General features: G+C 41.8%; 1 protein-coding gene across 2 annotated transcripts in view; it reads left to right on the top strand.

Moving 5' to 3' along the window:
* The window catches only part of LOC111870594 (serine/arginine repetitive matrix protein 2), a 60,510-nt gene that overhangs the window by 8,650 nt on the left and 34,128 nt on the right, over window positions 1-17,732 (top strand). For both annotated transcript variants that reach the window (XM_023863003.2, XM_033753910.1), the window contains exons 3-4: window positions 1,413-1,629; window positions 6,874-9,371. In XM_023863003.2, coding sequence (XP_023718771.1) covers window positions 1,413-1,629; window positions 6,874-9,371 — 2,715 coding nt within the window. The remainder of the gene's footprint in view (window positions 1-1,412; window positions 1,630-6,873; window positions 9,372-17,732) is intronic.

The raw sequence follows: 17,732 nt of genomic DNA, 5'->3' as shown, positions 1-17,732 counted from the left end.
GGCCGACAACAACATGTTGTTTCGCCAGTGTGCTGTCATCAGATTTCTTGTGAAAGAGGAAATCCCTGCTGCAGAAATTCACCAGAGACTTTAGCGTGCTTATGGAAGTGTGTGCATGGGTGCAAGCAGTGTTCGAAGATGGGTGAAACATTTTGAAGATGGGAACACCAGCATCGAAGATGAGCCTCGGGACGGTCATCCTCAAACAGCCTCAACTGAACACAACAAGGAAAGAGTGGATGAGATCATTGAAGATGACAGGCGTGTGACTATGGACACAGTAGCCCGAAAACTTGGAATAGGTTGCAGTGCAGTACAGGAGATGATTCAAAGCTTGGGCTATAGGAAAGTTTGTGCTCGTTGGGTCCCACGGTTATTGACCGAAGACCACAAAGGTCAGCGAAAAGCCATCACCTCAGAACTGCTGCAGAGATATCGACACGAAGGCAATGATGTTTTGCTCTGTATTGTGACAGGTGACGAAAGCTGGTTTCACCATTTCGAGCCTGAAACGAAATGGCAGAGTATGGAATGGCACCATTTGCATTCTCCATCAAAAAAGAAGGCAAAGACAGTGCCATCAGCTGTGAAGGTGATGGGCACAGTCTTCTGGGATGCAGAGGGGTTTATTCTGGCTGAATTCCTGGACCCTGGGCAAACCATCAATGCTGCTCGTTATCTCCAGATGCTGCACAAGCTCTGTCGTGCATTGCGCGATAAACGTCCAGGATGAAACATCATCATCCTGCATGACAACAATCGCCCCCACGCCGCTCGCCTCACATTGGAAGCAATTGCAAAGATGGGGTGGGAGATTCTTCCACACCCCTCCTATAGCCCTGACCATCTGACTACCATCTTTTCGGATTTGTGAAGGATCAGCTGCGTGGACAACATTTTGAGACAAGGGAGGCAATTCAGAAAGCAGTGCGTCAGTATCTTCGGATGGCTGGAACAGAATTTTACAGAAGGGGAATTTTCAAACTCCCAGAATGCTGGGAGAAATGTGTACAAAGAAGTGGTGATTATGTGGAAAAATGAAGAAAGGTATGTAGATTGAGGTGGTGTATTTGGTTTGTCAATAATAAAGCATGTTACTTTACAAAAAATTGTTGCTAATGACTTTCAGTACGACCCTCGTAAAATGTGACTGGTGTTATGTTTTGTGATTACAAGGAAAGTATTTGTCTTGTGGAGAAAATTCATATTTTGATTCTTGAAGTTTTTATTTTTGTCTCAGTGTTATCCCTATCAGAAAAAGGCATACTCTTAGCTGTCTAGTAATTGGATGAAAGTGAGAGCCAAATGTTCTATAAGTTTTCAGTAAATCCGGTTATCAGTCCAAACCCTATCTGTAGTCACATTCATTCACGTGACAGTATGTACATAATCGATGTGTTCTCTTGTTCTAGCCAATTTTCCGGAGACACCGATTCAACTCAAATCTGATTGCAATTGTCCCTGTGAGTAACGAACCTTCTCCAGGAAATGGTAATTCCATCAGTCATGCTGTAGGAAAAGGGAGAACTGAAATTGTGGATACCAGCACCGGCCCTAAGCTAGGGTTGCCACAACATCGGTACTGTAAACCAGCAAATGACCAGGAGAATAAATTAGCTGGACCAGCAGGTTGGTATTTTAAGACCTGTTTTTGTGTGCAAAAAAAATGTATTATTTTTGTAATAGAGTGAATACTTGAATTTGGTCTGTATGAAAGATATGGTGACTTTGAACTTAGAATGCATGTTGTTAAAGTATATGGTGCAATCCAAAAGTTCCCGAAATATATTAATAAAAACTATTACTCTTACTTAGATCTTATTCTGCACCATCACCTTCAAAGTAGTCCCCTTGGGAGTGCATACACCAATCCCAGCGTTTGTGCCACTTTCACGTTTCTGCGTCCTGGAAGTCTTTCTTTGTTAGGGTGTTTAGTACCGTCTGCGTTTCCGCTTGAATTTCCTCAACTGTATCAAATCTTCGCCCCTTCAACTTGATTTTCATCTTGGGGAAGAGAAAGAAGTTGCATGGAGCTAAGTCTGGCGAGTACGGTGGGTGGGGAACAACTGCCATCTTGTTTTTAGCCAAAAATTCCTGCACAATGTAAGCCGTATGCGGTCATGTGTTGTCATGGTGGAGTACCCATTCGTTCGTGCGCCACTTCTCTGGACGTTTTCTCCTCATGTTCTCCCTCAAACACCTTAGAATATCGCGATAGAACTCTTTATTGACTGTCTGACCAGGAGGGACGAACTCCTTATGAACAATCCCCTCAATATCAAAAAAACAGATCAACATGGACTTAATGTTGCTCTTGACTTGTCGAGCTTTTTTTGGCCGAGGTGAAGAAGGGCTCTTCCATTGTGACAATTGCCACTTGCTTTCAGGGTCGTAGCCATAAACCCAACTTTCGTCACCAGTGACAACCTTCGAAAGAAAGTTTGGATCGTCTTGAAGCTGTTGCTGAAGTTCCCTGCAGACTTCCAAGCGATGCTGCTTCTGTTCATTTTGCAGCAGTCGTGGCACAAACTTCGCCGCAATCCTCCTCATGTTCAGTTCCTCTGACAAAATTCGTTGACATGTACCATAACTTAGTCCCAAGGTGTTACAGAGGTCTTGGATGGTCAGTCTACGATGTTGCAGAATCAGATCCCTAACTTTCGCGACATTTTCTGGTGTTTTGCCTGTTGACGGCCATCCCGAACAATCGTCATCATCAGTCAATGTTCAGCCATTTTTAAAACACTTATAACAGTTGTAAGTTTGTGTCTGCCCTAAACTGTATTTACCAAAAGCTTGCTTCAACATTTGGTGCGTTTCTGCAGCGGTTTTCCCAAGTTTGAAACAAAACTTTATACAGACACGCTGCTCTCTCAGGTCAGCCATCGCAAAACCGCAAACTCACGGAAACACAACAATGGAAATACGTTCACCAACAATAAACCCAACCACTCAACTCGACGCCGCTTGCCACACTGATTCAGGAAGGATGTGTGAGGAGACACTTAGTGGTATTTCGATGTAATTCGCGCACAAAATTCAAATTTCGGAAACTTTTGGACTGCCCCACGTAATTTAGAATTATGCTTTCTGGTATGTGGTATGACTTCTGTAGTGGCACTTTCACTTACATAGCAGGAATTCATGGTATCCTGCTTCATATTTGAGCGGTCCAAGTTTCAGATGTAGACCCAGAGGTCAGTTTCTTGTGGCTTTCTTCAGCCCTTCCAAGCAGATGCCAGGATAGTACATTAAAATTAGCCACATTGTTTTTGTTCCACTTCCTTTCTGCTTTCTACTTATCAGCCATCCCATCCTTTGCCACAATATAATGATTTCTTCAGAGTGCCGTTAAGTAAACCAGCAAACAAACAAACACATTATGTCAGATTTTGATCAGTAGGATAGTGAAAATCAACTTGTACCTATCACATAATGTTGTTAAGGTAGCTAAATCAAGAAAGACGAGATTGACAGGACATGTAGTGGTACGAAGAACTAAGAAGTGTGTGCACACATTGGTTGATAAACTCGGGATGAGATCACATAGGAGGTCTAAGCATAAGTGGGAAGACAATATTAATATAGGTTTTAAAGAAACGAGGTTTGGTTGTGAACATGAACCTAAAGCTTGTGAGGTTTTCACAGCAGTGACTATGAAGAAAGCCATCTTCTGGGATGTGGTACCATGTAGAAATTGTGTTAACCGGCGTTTCGGAGGACCGTATCATCTCCATCTTCAGGGTAGAAGACCTGAAGAAATCCGCTAGTGAACCAACAGAGCAGGTGCAACAGACTGAATCCAGTCGAGTAAACACAGCTGTATAAGACAAGGAGAGAAGGAATGTGGCTACATATTGAAATAGTAGAGATGGGGAGGGGAAGGGTCTGGTGGAATAGCCAGCAGGTAGTGGGCCAGAGCTGGTATAGAGTATGTGTTAGGGGGAGAGAAGTGAAGGTTAAATGGAGGGCATTAATCCTGTAGCTCGGGGGCTGCAATGGACCTGAGTGGCCTATAGGGTCTGCCGTATTTCGGAGGTTACTTGAGGGAACAGATGAGAGGCTTCCATGACTTGCTGAGCCAAAACCCTACCTCTCTGTTTATATTGTTGGGATGGAGTTCAATTTCAATGGCCTCCCTAATGATGTGATCCATATAATGGGTCTTGGTAGCAAGGATGGAGGTATTATGAAGCTGAATGTGATGTCCCAAATCGATGATATGTTCAGCAATAGCTGACTTGTCTGGATGTTCGAAACGGATGTGCTGCTGATGCTCCTTCAACCTTTTGTCCACAGAACGGCCTGTCTACCCAATATAGACCTTGCCGCACTCACATGGGATACTGTATACGCCCAGTGTCCTTAGTCCTAGGCTATCTTTGACTGGCCGGAGGAAACTAGATAATTTCTTTGGAGGCAGGCCCACTGATTTGATGATGTGCCGGGACAGCACTATGCTAATACGGTTGAATATAGTCCTGACATAAAGCAGGAAGGCAACTGAGTCCGGTTTATCTTCAGGCCAACGGTTGAGAACTCTGTGGATATGCCGGTTGTTGTATTCGTTCTGCCTGAAAACATCGCCCAGGAGTGCCAACTCCTGATGTAGATTGTCTTGATCGCATAGAGCTCTAGCCCTGTGCACCAATGCGGAAAGCGCAGCTTGCTTGTTGGAAGGGTGGTGGTGGGACACAGCGTTAAGGTAGAGGTTTGTATGGGTGGATTTGCGGTACACTCTATGGCCCAGAGAACCATCGGGTCTCCTGTAAATATCTATATCCAGGAAGGGGAGGGCCACCAGACCCTTCCCCTCCCCCTCTCTACTATTTCCCTATGTAGCCACACTCCTCTCCTTCTCTTATACATCTGTGTTTGCTCGACTGGATTCAGTCTGTTGCACCTGCTCTGCTATTTCACTCATGGGTTTCTTCTTGTCTTCTACCCTGAAGATGGAGGCAATACGTTCCTCCGAAATGTCAGTTAACGCAATTTCTACACGGCGCCACATCCCAGAAGACGGCTTTCTTCATGAACCTAAAGGTTGCAGGCAATTTCATTAGAGTCTTCTGTAATTGACACCATGTAGTCTGGTAATCAGGTACCGTTGTTAGAGGGAAAGTTGTTGCCCCCCCATCCTCAGGATAAAGGAAATTGGAGACAGTAGTTCACCTGAAATGTTGTTATCTGTTTACCATAGGACATGGCATCATACCCCATAAGACCATAATCTTGATGCTCACAACCATGAGAACCTCAGATCTCAAGAAATGTTTTGGTTGTTTAAGTAGCATAATCATTTGTTTTGATGTTCAAGATTTTTCAAAATTTTCATCTCAGCCTCATCTTGATCTGAAAAGGTTGTTCTTGCACATTCCTAGTAAATTGACTGGTTGAAGTTACAGGGCTTCCTGACACCAGAGGATGATTTTTAGTTGACAGTTAACCACTCTCATCTGCTGTTAAAAACATAAAAATTAGAATATACAAAACTAATTTTGCCAGTGGTTCTGTATGGGTGTGAAACTTGGTCTCTGATATTAAGGGAGGAACATAGACTGAGGGTGTTTGGACCGAAGAGAGATGAAGTGACAGGAGGTTAGAGAAAACTGCATAATGAGGAGCTTCATAACTTGTACTCTTCTCCAGGTATAATTAGAATGATCAAGTCAAGGAGGATGAGGTGGGCAGGGCATATAGCATGAATGGAGGAGACGAATGCGTATAGGATATTGGTGGGAAAGCCAAAAGGAAAGACACCACTGGGAAGACCAAAGCGTAGGTGGGTGGACAATATTAAAATGGATCTTAGAGAGATAGGATGGGATGGTATGGATTGGATTGATCTGGCTCAGGATAGGGGCCAGTGGAGGGCTCTTGTGAACACGGTAATGAACCTTAGGGTTCCATAAAATGCTGGGGAATTCTTGAGTAGCTGCAGATTTGGCTTCTCAAGAAGGGCTCAGCTCCATAAGTAAGTAAGTAATTAAGTTAACCACATATTCAATTACATATACTTAGAAGAGCCGATGATTTCGTGAATTGGCCGCACAGTGGCACTGTTATGCACTACAGCGGATACGTGGAGCCACAAGATGGTGCCATGTCCGTTCTTCTCTCGTCCCAGCAAGAAGCAGTTGTGTGTGTGCAGTGTCTTCAGAAAGAAAGTCACTGATGTGAAGGGTGGTAGTCTGTTAGCGGCGGAAGTTTAGAATGTCACAGTTTGAGCACTGGGAAAACGTCAAGTTCTGCCAAAAATTAGGCAAATCCACTAGCAGAACATTTCAGATGATCAAGCAAGTGTACAGTGAAGAAGCCTTGGACCGTAGTGCCATATTTAAGTGGCACAAACGTTTTGCACAGGTGAATGACAGTCTGGAAGATGATGAGCATACCAGTCAGCCAAGAATGGTCAGAACGGAACTCAAGATACGAAAGTTGCAAAGTTGGTGCATGCTAACTGCTCTCAAATGGTAGATGAAATTGCAGCAGCAGCAGGGATTAGCCATGGTGCTTGCTACAAAATTATGTCTGATCACCTGAATATGTCTCATGTTACCTAGCACGGTATTCCACATGTCCTGATGCAAGACCAATGTGATGAGCATTTGTGGTGACCTGATCAGTAGTGCTATACCAATGTTTGCAGACTTGCATAGTGGCCAACAGCAACAATTTTGAGGGAGGATGTGGATACGTGTAAGTGTATATGAGTATCTTATACGGTGCGAAAAAACCACAGTCCACGAAATTATTGACTGTAGTAGTAGTATAAAACTTGCAGATATATGTTTTGTGGTAAATATGAAAGGGTTGAAGTAATTTATGAATCAACTTAATTCTAATGTTAATTTATTGTTAAAATTGTTCCAGTGTCTACCAAATTCAGCAGATACGACGACACAAACTCAGATTCTTCAGCAGATGAAAGTGAAGATGAAAATGAAGGCAGTGATAAAGTATCGATTGGCTCAGGAGCAGCCGCAGAGTTGGACAATGACCCAGATGTATTGATAATGGCTGCCGATGATGAAGAAGACAGTTTGGAAAAGCTGATGAATGAACTGGAACAGGCAATGAACAAGAGTGACTCAAGTGTACCTGTAAATACTAATATTAAATCAAGTTCAGACTTGCAGAAGTACAAGAAAACTTCATCATCCAAATCAAAACATAATATCTCTGATACTTCAGAAAGTCAGAAGTGTCAGGGAGGTGTTTCTACCTCAGAAGCAGAACCTGTTTTGTCAAACTCTGGCAACCAGAAGACAAAAGAATTCTTACACAGCAGTTCTTCAGAATATACAAAGGATATAACAGCTCATGTGCCAGATGTGTCTTCTTCATGTAGTTCAAATCACAACAAAGACAGTATTTTCAGTGAAGGAGACAAGAATGCTAAGTCTAGTGGCATGTGTTTATCCCATCCACAGAAGCAGTTATCCCCCATTTTCAGGAAAATGGCAAGATCAAGATCGAGATCAAGGTCAATATCAAGATCGCCCCACAATTGCAGTAAATCATTTCCCAAGAGTTGGCGGTCTGGATCTCAGTCTCCAAGGAGCAGGTTTAGTTACTCCCCATTGAGGAACCGAATTCCAAGGTCTCCCAGAAGTCAAATGTCCAGGTCACCAGTTTATATGGAAAGAACAAGGTCAAGGTCTCCACTGAAGTCAACAAGATCTCCCAGAAAAAGATACTCAAGATCTCCACCGTGGCATCAGTCTAGTAGTAACCATGCTTCTAGATTCTCACCTCATAGTTATTCTCCCCAACCCCGAAGATTTATATCACCAAGACAGTCTCCATCTCGATTAAATCGTATTTCACCACGCAGATCACCTGACTCAAGTCGGTGGGCCTTGCCATGCAGATCCCTGTCACCACAGTTGAGGCAATCATCTTTCTCGCCTTCCCCAAAACGTTTTGTATCACCCAGAGACAGGAGAATTTCAGTCTCACCTCGCAGGCCTGTTTCACCTCTAAGAAGAAGGCTCTCTCCTTCACCATCGCGAAGAAACCCCTCACCACCACGAAGATATTCTCCACCTCGAAGGAATCCTTCTCCACCAAGACGACGTTATTCTTGCTCATTATCTCGAAGTCCTGAAAGATTTGTGTCTAGGAGTAGATCACCTGCAGGGAACAGACTATTGCATCATAGGTCGCCTGTCACCCCCAAACGACGGATGTCACGATCACCCTCTCTGCGAAGACGTGTTTCTCATTCCCCTTTCAGTAGGCTTCCAGCCAGACATTCCCCACCTGGTCGAAAATTATCACCTTGGTCACCACCTAGACAACCTCTCAACCAGAAGACTTCTCCTGCTGCTCGGAGATACTCATTTTCACCCACTGGCAAACAGCGGTCACCATCTCCATATGGGAGACAGAAGAGGCAGTTGAATTCCCCAAATAGAAGACCACCCCTTAGCAGGCTACCTCCCAGAAATCAGCGATCCCCTGTAAGAGACTTGCGTTTACCATTACAAGAATCAAGAGTGAATAACATTCGACCCAGATCACGCTCTCCGCTGTTGCCACCACGCACATGCCCTGGCCCTAATATTCATCGTGATTGCAGTCCCGTACATTCCCGGTCTCCACTTTGTAAGAGTCACAGTCAGTCGTCGAGTATTAGCCTTAGTCCATCTCCAGAACGAGGAACAGTAAACAATATTCATCGTTACAAATCCCCATTACGATTTCGTGTAGCAGACTACAGGAACCCTACTGTTCCAGTTCTTCACAGTTCCAAGGAAGTAAGTAGTGGTAGACAGCGAAATCTTCCATCTCCTCCAGGACCTGGGAAGAAGCCATTGAAACCCCAGTTAGATAAGCAGAAGGAACAAAGAAATAGAGTTCAGAAGAGGAACAGGAGCAAGGAAGATAGAAAGTATTCAAACAGAAAATCAAAGGAACAGTTACAAAATGTAGCAGAGGAAGGAAATGCAGCACAGTGCCCAAAGAGCATTGCGAAATCACATGATGGTGTAGTTAGTGGCTCCAATTTGGCACTTATGGAAGCTAGAAAGCGAAAGTTTGAATCAACAGGACCAGTGAAGCCAGATGGTAAAAGAATACGCTTAAAGGAACCACACCCTCAGCAACAGATGCGAGTGCAGGAGGAACATGAGAAGGACCCAACTCAGCAGACTGTAAGCAAACATATGTTAGAAGAGAAAGACAAGGAGGAAGTAGCAGTATTGACAACATTAGATGATTCTGCAGTGATAGAAGTCGGAGAAGATTTTGATGAGCCTTATCTAGAGCTCCAGAGTGCAGATACCTGGTCAACTGATGAAAGTGACTCAGACAATGAAGCACGATTCAAATCGAGTACACACATTCAAGCAGCTGGAAGTGAAAAGGTATTGTTTGTATTTTAAGTTTATTAAATGATGTCATTTCAGCTACAGAGGTTTTACAGTGACAAGTAAGATTATCACAAATGTTGCATCTGTAAGGATATACTCAAAATTACTTGGTTTTTGGGCTTTTTCCATTGTTCAGTATTCTGTGAACTAGAAAACACGTTTTGGAAACTGGATTCTTTTCCATCCTTAGTTGGGGGAGGGAGGACAATTACTCATTTGGAGCCCTTAGAAAGANTCCCCCCCCCCCTCACCTGAGGCCAGAAACAGATCCAGTTTCCAAAATGTGTTTTCTAGTTTCTAGAATATTGGGTGATGAAAAAAGTCCAAAACCCAGTAATTCTGAGTGTTGTTCGTCATCATCAGAATCCTTTAGAATCTACTCATAAGGATGTAGTTGGAGGTGGTCCTGGGCTGTCATCACCTGAGTAATTTTGGGGTGTTTTGCAAGAAACCTCAATAGAGATGGCAAGTAACCACCAGCAATGGCTCTACAGCCCAGTTTGAGCCCTTGCCACTTCCAAGACATATGTCCATTCCCACATGTTCAGCGCCTTTCAAAATTATGTTGTCATACAGTGAGGTGTCTGGCTATTTGTCTTGTTAGCTTTAAACATTGTTACAGGATGAGGATGTCAACCTCAAGCACAACCCACCAACTTGCTGGTGGAGCACAGATTTTTTTGTCATTGTTTGCTCACTTAGGCAAATAGTCCTGTTTTAGGGTGCCAGACATTCGCACCTTATCTTCCTCCCATCTGCTACGCTCCAGTCTTTCACCATGGAATTCACCCAGGGCTGTCTCTTGAAGGTAGGGAGTTCAGATTTGCTGGCAGAGCCTATTTGCAGGAGGGCATAGTTTACAACTTAATAAAAAGAGTACTTATTGCCATCAGTGCTCCTCTTGAGAGACCCATACCTGCCTTTGACCACAGTAACCAGTAACAGCTGAAATTTGGACCATATACGAGGGGGGACACAAAAATAACCGGAAACGACCTGTTGCGCATGCATGCTTTGTAGTTACGAGTTGTGCTGCTAGGTGGTGTTAGCTGGGGGTCTCCCGTGACTGTTAATGAGCTGGCGTCAGTCTGAGTTAAGTGGTTTGTCTGTGGTGCTCTGTTGTGTGCGTTCCTGTTTCAACCCTTTGGCGATTAGTGAGATGGCTGACCAGAAGAAACAAAGAGTGTGCTTGAAATTTTGCTTTCTGTTAGGGAAAACTGCACTTCACTCTTCAAGTCGCGGCAAACATTCACGCGGTTTTCTCTTTGGTCATCTCCGAGCAAGCGAGGAACAAATTTTGCAGACACCCGTCTCATGTGCAAACCTTCGGTTAAAATTCGCTGGACCATGCTCCATGAGATGTTCGTTTCCTCAGAAAGTTGGTCAATGGTCTTTCGACGATCTTCATCAATTGCACGTTTGATTTTGGCAATGTTTTCGTCATTTCTTCCTGTCAAAGGATGCCCGGGGCGTGGGCATATCTTCTGTTGACATGTTGCCAGATTTGAAATGGGAAAACCACTCGTAGACCTGTGATTTCCCCAAAGCATCATCATTAAAGGCTTGCCGAAGCATCCCAACAGTCTCGGCTGCAGTTTTCCCTAACAGAAAGCAAAATTTCACGCACACTCTTTGTTCCTTCTGGTCGGCCATCTCACTAATCGCCAAAGGGTTGAAACAGGAACGCACACAACAGAGCACCACAGACAAACCACTTAACTCAGACTGACGCCAGCTCACTAACAGTCGTGGGAGACCCCCAGCTAACACCACCTAGCAGCACAACTCGTAACTACAAAGCGTGCGCGCGCAACAGGTCGTTTCCGGTTATTTTTGGGTCCCCCTTCATACCTTCCTAACATTAGTCTGAAGTGTTTGGTTCATCAGCCTTGGTTATTGGTATTGAGCTGTTAACCCTTCCGCGACGGATAGTATTTAAATCATTTCCTACCGCCAAACCGACGGGGTATTTAATTATTAAACAGAAAAATGCACTTATCCATGAAAAATTTAGTAACTCTCGCAAAAATTGGTATATTGAGATAAAATTTTCACAGAAATATTCATAAAGAAACGAAGAACAAAACTATATATATATTTTTCAATATAATTATGATAAATAATATTTTTTTACTCACTCGAACTGCTAAAAGTTGAGTTTGGTGTGGTAATCCTGAAAACACTGGTCAATACATAGCCCAACATCACAATCACTGCACCAGTACACGGTTTCTTTTCTTCTTTTGTTTTTTGTACACACTACACATCGCCTTTGTGGTCTAGCCTTTTTTCCTGATGGGGGAATTTTACTAATAAAATGTCTTTCACGAAGCCGGGGGATGGTGTTATCTGATGAATGACGTCGACCTTGTACTCTACGTGCTGCCTGCTCCTGGTCCGTAAACTTCAACAGCAACCCTTCTACCAGATTTACTCTGAATGCTAAGTGGTCTGTCAGTCTTTCCTGATTCTTGTTATAAATTATCATGGCATTTACCACTGTCGCATTCAAAAGGCGTCTGAAGAGTTTCATGTACCACTTATGAAGTCTTTTTCTTTCCACGTTGTAGTACTGTAAAAGCTGATCTTTCAAATCAACGCCACCCATCATTTCATTATAATCAATTATAATTTTTGGTTTTTTTATTTCTTTGTTTCTCTTTATATCTGTCTGTGTGTCGGCATTGTGAAATGTAGAGATCACGGAAACTGGTTTTTTGTCTTGCCACTTGAGAACAGTTATAGGACCTGCGTGCTGAGCTATGATCTCGCCCTTTCTCAACTTTGTGTTTTTTACAGTTGTTGGGACACCCTTTCTGTTCAACCTAAGGGTCCCAACACAGTCAGTGCCATGATTTTTTAATAATTTTGCTAACTGGGGGGAATTGTAATAATTATCCATCCATAGAGTATGACCTCTATGGAGGAGCGGTTCGACCAAATGTAGAACAACAGATGTTGTTTTATTGGTATTTTCTCTGATCAGTGAAGAATTTAGTTGGGTTTCGCTGCCAGTGTAAACAATAAATGACCATAAATACCCAGATTTGGAATCACAGAGTTCATAAGTTTTTATGCCGAATTTTGAAGCTTTCAGTGGCAAGTACATTTTGAATGCCAATCTCCCTTTCCATAGTGTAAGCGATTCATCAATACAAATATTTTGTCCAGGATAGAAGAGTGTCTGAAATTTTTCGTTGAGATGTTGAATGACAGGAAAAATTTTGAAAAGTCTTGTAGGTCCTAGGTAATTATCTTTCTTAGTATTGTCATTGAAATGGAGAAATTTACATATAAGCTGGAATCTGTCTCTCGAAATTACATCAGGAAATGCTGGAGTGTATAGTAATCTTTTCGTTGAAAAGTATGAATTTAGAGTTGGCTTATTGACTATACCCATCAGCAAGAACAAGGCTAAGACCACATACATTTCATTTAGTGTCACTGGTACCCACTGCCTAGCTGGAGATCTAAATGGAAAAACCCTCCCACATATAAATTGTTGCGCATAAGTGTTTGTTTCCTGAACGATATTGTTCACAAAATCCTCAGTAAAAAATAATAGAAATGTCTGTACTATATCGAGCACATTGACAGACTGATTTCTCGGGCCTGAATTTTCAGAAAACCGTTCGCGAACGCCATCATAATTATCCATATTTTGCCAAAAATAACTCTCGTCTGAATCCGCCACTGGAACCCTCGCCACTATTTCGTCGTCATCTTCAATACTAAGATCTTGGATAGCATCAACTACAGCCTGATCTTCAATTTCATTATCACTGTTTTCACTACTATCCGAATATTCGAACTCACTAACTTCCGAGTCGTGAGCAAGGAACTCTTCTAGTTCATCGCCCTGTAAAACTTTCCTACTTGTAGAGGCCATGGTTATGGCGCGACTGAGAGAAGAAAGTGTTATGACATCATAGATTTCTGTATCATTCGTAAGTTTATTTTCTTAGGTTGCATTTGGTTCCAAGAAAAAAGGACCCTCTTGTTTGACTACTTCATTGTGTCAGCAGACTGTACAGCAACCCATTCAAGGAAAACCTTCGTCTGGGGTTTCAGTGAGTGACTCATATAGACAAGCAAAGACCATAGAGTCGAAAGATATATAGTTTTATACATTTTCCTTACTTAGAATTTGAAAAATTTCAATGAAATCTAGGCGCAGTGAGACAAAAGTACGAACTATTACACTAACGATACAAAATAAAAATACCGTGCTAAAAATTCGTCCAAAATAAATAACTCATATACCAATAGAAAGATGAAACCCTAATCTATGTACTCCTGAAAAGAAAATTGGAATATCTTTCCTCGTTTTGTCAGCAACGTCCTTCAAAGCTAACACTGCGCAGGTCGGTGAACTGCACAGATGTCGGTGGCATACGATTATTTAAAGGGTCGGTGAAGCACACGGATGTCGGTGCGGAAGAGTTAACATGTGGAAGACAATGAGAGTAATTATTTTACAAACTTAGTGAGGTGAATCTCATAGTGGACACAGATGGGAAGTGGCTGACAACTCTCCATTTTCCGTCTTACGAAAGTAGGTAACAGCCACTGATTGTTGTGGTGATAATGCTTTAGACTTGATCCTTATTATCAAAACACCCATCAATAATGCAACAACATTTTTTTTAATATAAAAAACATTTAAAATATGTTTCTTGCTAAAAGTGCCACGATGTTAACATCATAAGATGTCATTAAGACGCCAAAAGTATAAGTATACAGGAAGACTGCACTAGCAACACATACACTGTGTGTCGAGGATCTGTTAGGACTCATTTTCTTAAATGTTGCCTTCCAGTGCCATCTGTTGGTGAGTTGTGGCATTAAGATTCTTGAAGTTTGAACTGTGGGCTGTCTATAATTTCAAAGAGCAAGCATCGCTGCATCATGTGTTCTGACCTCGAATGTAACAGTACTGTTCTGATGCTCATCGGAAATTAGCGGTTGAACAGAGAACCAACATCAAATTGTGTTTGAAGTTAGGCAAAACAGCGGGAGAAGCATACAAAATGATGAAATGTGTGTACGGTAGTGATTGTTTGAGTCGCTTGAACGGTTTTGCATGGTATGCTGTATTTCGTGATGGCAGGGAGGACAGTGAAGGCGCTCCACATGCATCAAAGCCAAGAACAAGTCGCACTAAAGAAAATGTGAAAAAAGTGACCAAAATCCTTGCATCACATCAGACAGATGTGTTTCTGCAAGACTCATCGAGGAGCTTTTGGGAATACCGGAAAGTACTGTACATCAAATTTTGACCGAGGATTTGTCCAAACAGAAGTCCTGTGCACGGTTTGTACTGCACACGCTGTCAGGCGATGAAAAACATGCCAGAGTGGGACACTGCAAAGACATGTTACGGTCGGCCCAAAGTGATACAAAATTTACAAAATTGATTGTTACTGGTGACAAGACATGATGTTTTCAATATGAGTCTCTCACAAAGTGGCAGAGTGCAGCATGGATGAGCCCAAAGAAGCCAAAACCAAAGAAAGTACGCATGCAAAAGAGTTGAGTAAATGCACTGCTAACCATTTTCTTCAATTCCAAAGGAATCATTCACAAGGAATTTCTGCCAGAAGGTGAAACAGTGAATTCTGATTATTATCTCAGAGTCCTCAATTGTTTCTGGGCAAGAATTCTTTGAATTCGACCTGAATATCAAGAGCGAAGTTCCTGGTCACTCCTCCATGACGATGCCCAACCCCACAAATCAAAGATCATGCAGGATTTTTTTTGCCCAGAAAAGGGATCACAGTCCTTGATCAACGTCCATATTCACCAGATTTGGCTCCAGAAGATTTCTGGTTGTTCCCAAAAGTTAAGTTGGTGATGAACAACACCATCCAGGACATCCAAAGGGAATCTATCGCAGTTTTAAATGCAATTCCACAAAAGGAGTACAGTGACTATTTTCAAAAACTTTTCAGTTGATTCCAGCTATGTATTGTTTCAAAAGGAATAAAAAGTGTGAAATTTTGAAAATAATTTAGGTCTTGTATTTTTAATGAACACAGGCCTAACCCTGGACAGACTGTATATACGGGAGAAACACAACACACAAAAACTACGATGGCAGCAAAAGAGTATAATGACAGCGTTCTAGTCATGAGATAAAAACTAAACAATGGTGATAGGCAANCCCCCCCCCCAAAAAGGAAAATTTCCCAATGATGACCCATATGCGGCCAAAACATGTTGTAAAGTGAGAAGACATATAACTAGAGACATTTTATTAATTTGATGATCACTTTTAGTGTCTTAATGACATCTTATGCTTTTAACAACATTGTAAAGTATTGAAGTGGCACTTTTAGTGAGAAGCATATTTTAAATGTCTTTTATATTTAAAAAAATATTGTTGCATTATTGACGGGTGCTTTAATAAGGATAATGAATCAGGATGCTGAACTACAATAATCTAGACTTGAATTCAGCAGGTTTTTGCTAGAATCTGATCCAGGATGCTGGCTTACCTGACAGGGTTTTTGTGGTTTTCCTCAGTCATCCAGGCAAATGCTTGATTAGTACCTCGATAAGCCATAACCCCCTCCCTACTATTTGATGCCATTGTAGCCCAAGATGCTGACAGCATTCTAAAGTAAATGGTTGGTTTCTGTAGTAATGAGGCTTTTCTCATTGCTGTAGGTGTCTTCTGTGTAAAAACTATATGAGCAAATTGCTTTATTGATAAATAATATCATAAACCATTCAATACGGCAGAATATTGTCGTGTGTTAATGACTAGACTTGGGGGTTTGGATTGATAATTGGATTTATTGATGCTTACAACTTGTAACTACAAATTATTATAACAGTCTTACTGATTTAAACACTATAAATCACTACAACTGCAGCACACACAAGGTCTTGTATTCATTATTTTGTAATCACTGCTAACAACAGAGAATCTTTACAGTCAACCCTGACCCCACCACTGCTCACCACCAACTTTGACCTCTGACTGACTTTTCCTGTTGGTCCTTGTGGACCATGTTGCATGTTGATTTGTTGCTGTATAAATGTGTTTACCAGATCGTTGCCTAGCAGTGGCTGTCTCTTGATCCCCTATTCCAGCTTTCAGCCATATGCCCCAGAAGTTTAAAGAATATGTGGAAATTTAATTGCAAGTATGTGATAGAATGAAGTGGCTAGTATAAGGTGCCAGGTCATTGTTATCAAGGCAGATGATACAAGGGACATCAACATATACTTTGTGGAGCATGGTGCAAATTTCTGAAGAATGACCATTCCTGCAAAAAGTTGTGGATAACAAAATGTTTGCTTTCAGACAATGTGCATGTATTGAGATGAATGTAAAAGTGTATGTTTTCAAGTAAGCTGTGAGATGTAATTGATCAGTAGTGCCAAAATTCATGTTCTGTAACCAAATATCAGCCAGTGTTAGTCATGCAAATTACTTACAGTAATCGATAGCCATTATAACTGAATTGATCGAGGCAGACACAGTTTGCTTATAGATACTCGTATTTATATCAGTTCTTGAGCAGTACAAGTGGTATCCTTAATTTTTTTTAAACTTCTGAGGCAGATAATCGTGATAAACCAAAATGTAAACCACTGTGTCACAAGGATCCCAATCACAAAATAGCATGCTCAGGCAGTAAATATGTTGTACAAGTGGACCCCTTCTTTGGGGATATTCAGGTTATGGAATTGTGTCCTTAAGGAAATCATAGAACGTCGCCAAACTTCAGCCAAATCAGTTTTTAAAGACATGATTATATATTAAATACACATCACATTGGTGACACCAAAAATATTGAACCGGTTGATGGGTAGCATATGCACATCCATTGCTTAGCAGTGTGGTTAGTATTCATGTCTTATTTTAGATTGCATTATTTTGCTTTTATTTTAATTTAAAATAAAGCACTTTTATTAGAGCTATGGGATGAAAAATTACGCAGGAGCACACTCCACTTGTATTGTGGGAGTCAGTGTGGAAAAATAGGGTTTTCACTGTGGAATTTTTACATACAATTTCAAGAACACGTCCCTTCTATAGCATGAGATTTTCTGGATTAAGCTGATATGTTGCAGTAGCAAAATGAGTGAGATCTTTACAGATCTCCTTCCTAGAATGTAGAGTCTTGATAGTTCGAGGTGAATGGGCTTGAGGTTGCCTCATACTGTTGAAAAACTTGAAGAATTCAGAATATAGCGACTGGCTACAGACTGGACGAAAAGGGGGCTCCCGAGTTCAAGTCCCGGTAGGGTCAAGAATTTTCTCTTCTCCACATCATCCAGACAAGCTCTGGGGTCCACCCAACCTTCTAACCAGTGGGTACAATTGTAGTATTTAGAAGTGGC

This window comes from Cryptotermes secundus, unplaced genomic scaffold, assembly GCF_002891405.2.
Source record: "Cryptotermes secundus unplaced genomic scaffold, Csec_1.0 scaffold296, whole genome shotgun sequence".
NCBI lineage: Eukaryota > Metazoa > Arthropoda > Insecta > Blattodea > Kalotermitidae > Cryptotermes > Cryptotermes secundus.
Note: the sequence above shows the minus strand (reverse complement) of the source record. Positions and strands in the feature narration are given on the sequence as shown.